We start from the raw sequence: 5166 nt of genomic DNA, 5'->3' as shown, positions 1-5166 counted from the left end.
AATGATATCTAAAGCTTCATTCCAGTCTGTAGGGCCAACTACACCACAAGATGACCGTGCAAGTGGATGTCTTTCCATTTGAGGTTCTTGAGGAACATACATTTCTCTAAACCCCAAAATTAAGCACCTCAGGAAAAATATAAAGTAATACAGAACATGAAAAAAATTTAAAAATAAATCAAAACACAAGGACAACACTACCTGCTAAAAAATGGTCCAGACATGGATTGTGTGACTTCACCACTTTGCTCAGCAACATCAGAATTGCACAACAAAATATATATAAATTAAATAAATAAAAGCAATAAAAATGGTTATTTATCTTGGTGTTAGAAAAAGAGGATGTTTACCCATTTTCCCTAACAGAACACCTTTAAGCAGCTCTTGTTTCACATGGCTTCCCCTCCTTTCTTTTCTCCATTTCTCAAAACTATAAAAAAAAGTAGGGAATTAATAACAACATATAGATAAATTACTCCTATTCCCCAAATAGTCGTTTTTTTACCTTCCACTTAAAATTTTCATCTAGCATGCTCCTTTGGGCTTCATTCACATATCAACTTCACTACTCAATATTCACTCCTCCACAAAATGAAGAATATGATTGGCATCTAATGTAATTATATATAAGAATGGGGACACTATGATTGGCATCTAACTCTTCCCAATAATAAACGGAGCTAGATCAAATTCTCTCATAAGCTCTACTCTACTGACTAAATTGCAAACATTGTTTTAATTTGTATCTCCTTTTGGCTTCTCCATAGGCAATCACACCCATAACAGTCAAGAAGTAGCCAGCTATACCTAAAGGGGTAACCGGATTACGGAAAATGAGTATTAAGATAACAACCGCTACAACACCTTTAGCATTCCGACCATACCATATGCAATACTTCAGCTTAATTTGTAGTATAAAAAAGAAAGAATCATGGCTAAATTCACAAGCTCGATCCATGAATATGTAATGTACTAAGTTTGAACTCAGAAGTCAAAACATAGAGCAAGAAGAAACAAGTAACCTGTAGAGTTAGAGCACTTGTGTGCTTGGTGACCAAAAAATCGGTCAAGCTAGCAGCATACGCCATGGTTGAATTCACAGAAAGCAGTAGCCACATGAATCTATGCTTTAACCCAAGAGTAATGGTGGCATCTAACACATCTGGCTCCATTATAAGTGATGTTGGCAATAAAAACACAACAGCCATTGGGGACATATAAAGCAAAAGGTTCATTGAATTTAACTTCTCCCTGCAATAATAAAATCATTAAATGTACATTCACATACTTGGCTCCGTTGACATACTTGAAGTGAAGAGCAAATTTACATATATATATATATATATATATATATATATATATATATATATATATATATATATACCCTTAGTAGAAAGTAGAAGTAATTTATTTACCCCTCTGAAGAAAGTAGGATACCCTGAAGAACAGACTTGAAGGCCCTAGCAGCTGTTGCACTTATGCACATGATAAATCCATACAGCTGAAAACTTGGTTCACCCAGTAATAACAAACAATTTGACTTATTATTTTTGCCTCACTTAAACAAAATCTCAACATTACTCTCCATGGGAATGTGTAATTTGTTGTTTCTTTTTTACTTACTACAGTAACGTAGATAAAGTATAAGTTGTTATAGATGGAAACTTTTATATACTATGTTGATTAAGATACCAATTGCATTCAGAGGAATGGGTTGATATGTTTTTCAATAAAAATATGAAAATGAGCTTTAATGAAAAGTCCACTTATCTGCACCCATAATCATGGAAAGCATGAGTAAGCTTCAGCAGCTATAAGCCTACAAGGTGTGAGTGTGACACATTAATCAAAGGGACTACCTCAGTGTAATGATTATCAAGCAAAAAACAAACAAGATCAGTACACTCGATTTTTGTCCTGTTGTTTCTAGAGCACAGACCTTCTAAAATATATGGAAAAGTTTTAGCAGCCGAATAACTTTGTATGATCTACTTCATTAGTTCCCTCAACTTTTCTCTTAGTTTCTCAATATTATAACCAGTTTGCATGCACCAAAGTACAGTTAGTACATAAGTTTTCTATGTAAAACACAATACATGATACTTCTGTATAGTTTAAGCACATCTAGGTTCAGTATTAACCTTCTCAACCAAACAAGGAAGAAAGATATGGAAGCTTCAGCTTCATTCATGCTTTAGTTTTCATTTCTCAATGTGTCAAATTGCTCCGGGAGGAATTCCAAAACGTATAACCATATTTCAAATATATATATATATATATATATATATATATATATATATATATATATATATATATATATATATATATATACTACATAAGTTTACTACATAATAAACCAACCAAACTTTAATAATAATAATAATAATAATAATAATAATAATAATAATAATAATAATAATAAGTTCACCTTGAGTAGGCAAGATGTGTTGGATTCGTAGAATCGCAAAACAAACCCCTTCAACAATATATCTAGGACTTCAATAATTTCATTGGCAATTGCTGGAAGTGCCTGAATAAGTTAGATGAGTGAAATCAAAAATTGGGCCCACATAGTCAGTTTTAACTTAGAATATAAAATAAAAAAAGAATGGAAAACATACCTTCTGAAGCATCTCGATTCCATCAACTTGTTTTTTGAAGTTTGTGCTCAAAAGCCGCCTGTGCAAATCTTCCCTGAAGCACTTCATCAGATCATTCTGTTTCAACAAATTTACTTACTTTTTTGAGAATCTTAACGACAACCAAAACAATGTCATTATATAGATATCAAATTAGCAACCTCAAGATCCTGAATCTGCTCCAATCGTAACTCTTCAAATTTAAACATACGAACCACAATTCTCTCTCTTTCATCCTGCAAGTAGATTATATATTATTACTATTATAATTATAACTAAAGTATGTTTGATCCTTCTTAAATTTCCAAATGGCATAAAATCTATATCCAAATACCTTATTAGAGTCTTTGACATTTAGCAATGCTTGTGATTGTATGTTAATATCTTGAACAGACGTTAGAGGCTCTGGTTTTGAGCCCTTTGCTGGTACCCCTCTCTTAAACACAAAATCAAAACAATAAATCTGATATCTATTTTTATAAATCAGAATGAATAAAGTATAAAATCTATATATATCATACCGAAGATACAGCTCTGCTTCCTGGTATTGATCCATAACCATTAGACTTTCCAACCTTTGTTTTTGCTGCTTGCCAAGATGGGTTTGACCCAAACATAATGAAACCTCCTAAAAGGATCACACATGTTTTGAATTGTCCAAGAACAACATTAGTTGTTGCCAAGATGACACCGTTGCTTGTATCGCTTTTCGGATCCCTAACCTTAATACTCCATCATCACCCCTGAAACATCAATTGCAAAATGACTAAAATGCCCTCACGTTTTTCCACACAAAATGACCAAAATTTATAATGAAAAATAGTTTTTTTGTAGCTTTCAATTTGATAGAAATATTCTGAAAAATTGGAGATAAAATATACTTTTACTTTCATTTATTTCTTTATTGTAGCAAACTTGATTTTCATTTCTTTCTATTACAGCATTTCTCAGACAAAAAAAAACTACCAAATTATAGCATTGTGTTTTTTTGTTTATTATAACATACTACAATTAACCCTATCTTTAAATTCATGGAATATGAAACAAACCTGTGATTTCTCAAAGCTCCACTGAGAAACAAGGGCTGACCACTGATCAGGTGGGACCCGATGATCAAGGTCTGCAAGGCGAGACTTGAAGGTCCTCCATTTATTTCTAATGGACAACAGCACCCATCTTTGACAATTCAGGCCAATATCAAACTTGGTCTATAATATATAATAATGTCAATAATGATGATTTAAAAAAAATGTGAAAGGTTTCTTTAGATTACACTCTACCAAAACTTTCTGCCACATGTTCTCTTTGTTTTCTGGTGGGATTTTCTTCCAGTTATAAGTAAGGGGAGCAAAGTTCACATCACATGCTATCACACCCACAAAGGTGGTTGATTGGGCTGCCCCGGGACCCACGGGCTGCCCGAGTTCATTGTTGGTGATTTTTATCCGTTCCATTGTGTTGAACACCAAATCTCCTACCCAAATATCCAAATGGTCAAGTAATCAAGTGGACAACGGGTTTCAAAATCACAGCAGTTTCTAAATCACAGTAGGTTCAAATAATGGGGAAGTTCTTTCTAACAGCTAAAAGATTTTTGATTTCTTATTTAAGGAAAGACCGGAGTGTGAATTACAACCTGAACAAATGAATCAGAAAAACTAATGAAGCAAAAAAAAAAAAAAAAAAAAAAAACTAATCAGAAATTAGAGTTATTAACCAAACTAGTGTTATTTAAAAAAATATTTACCAAATTAGTGTTGTTTCTAAAATATTTACCAAATTAGTATTATTTTAAATTTTATTATAATATTATTGTTTTTGAAAAAACAAAAAACCATTTTTTCCTCCAGTCAAGGACATCAACAATAGAACCAACGTTTTGGGTGTATCCCGCAATTATATTTCTCTTGGGCATTTTGTTAAACACCATGTGTGCACAGCTTATCACCTCCCTTTTCTAGCCTATTTAGAGTGTCATAGCTTAAAAATAGATTTATAAACAGATTCAAATTCAAGACCATTTGAAACAAGACAATGGAATCAAATCAAGCTTCGATATCTCCAAAACCGATAGATTGAGAGCACTTGGATAAAGTCATAAAGTATATTTTATATTACCAATATTTTTTTTTGATTCTTCATGGGCTTAATCGTTTGATTGCCAAGATGGAATTTTCCTGAAACATTAATTGGTACACCCTTTGGTCTTTCACTCGTCTCCTAATTGGTGCTCAAAAGAAATATTCATCTTGATGCTTAACAAGAAATAAACCCAGATTACACCTCTAGAAGCAAAAATTGCAGCAGCACCTAGAACACTTACATAGTTATGAATTTCTGTGAGAAGTTTATAGATAGGGAGTTCTTACCAATATTTAAGGTTGTTGGTTCAACGACTACATGTATATTCACGGTGGAATGAACTGGAGATCGAGAAGCAGAGCATGAGAACCTGGAACGCTTGTGCCCTGATCTTGGATTTGACAAGCTGTCGACGGGAGAGTATATACCTCCACCAAACTCCAAT

At 33.0% G+C, this 5166-nt stretch overlaps 1 protein-coding gene across 1 annotated transcript; it reads right to left on the bottom strand.

The window, feature by feature from the left end:
• Positions 1-640: 640 nt before the first annotated feature.
• Positions 641-2777, bottom strand: LOC145095395 (UDP-URONIC ACID TRANSPORTER 1-like). The gene is made up of 6 exons (XM_079033286.1): positions 2740-2777; positions 2622-2694; positions 2429-2530; positions 1416-1540; positions 1023-1251; positions 641-895 (listed from the first exon to the last, which is right to left on the bottom strand). The coding sequence occupies exons 1-6, from the start codon at positions 2775-2777 to the stop codon at positions 710-712; spliced, it is 753 nt and encodes a 250-aa protein (XP_078889412.1). The 3' UTR covers positions 641-709.
• Between the last annotated feature and the right edge of the window lie 2389 nt (positions 2778-5166).

This window comes from Lactuca serriola, chromosome 3 (assembly GCF_051521515.1).
Source record: "Lactuca serriola cultivar US96UC23 chromosome 3, Lser_US96UC23_V15, whole genome shotgun sequence".
Lineage (NCBI taxonomy): Eukaryota > Viridiplantae > Streptophyta > Magnoliopsida > Asterales > Asteraceae > Lactuca > Lactuca serriola.
Note: the sequence above shows the minus strand (reverse complement) of the source record. Positions and strands in the feature narration are given on the sequence as shown.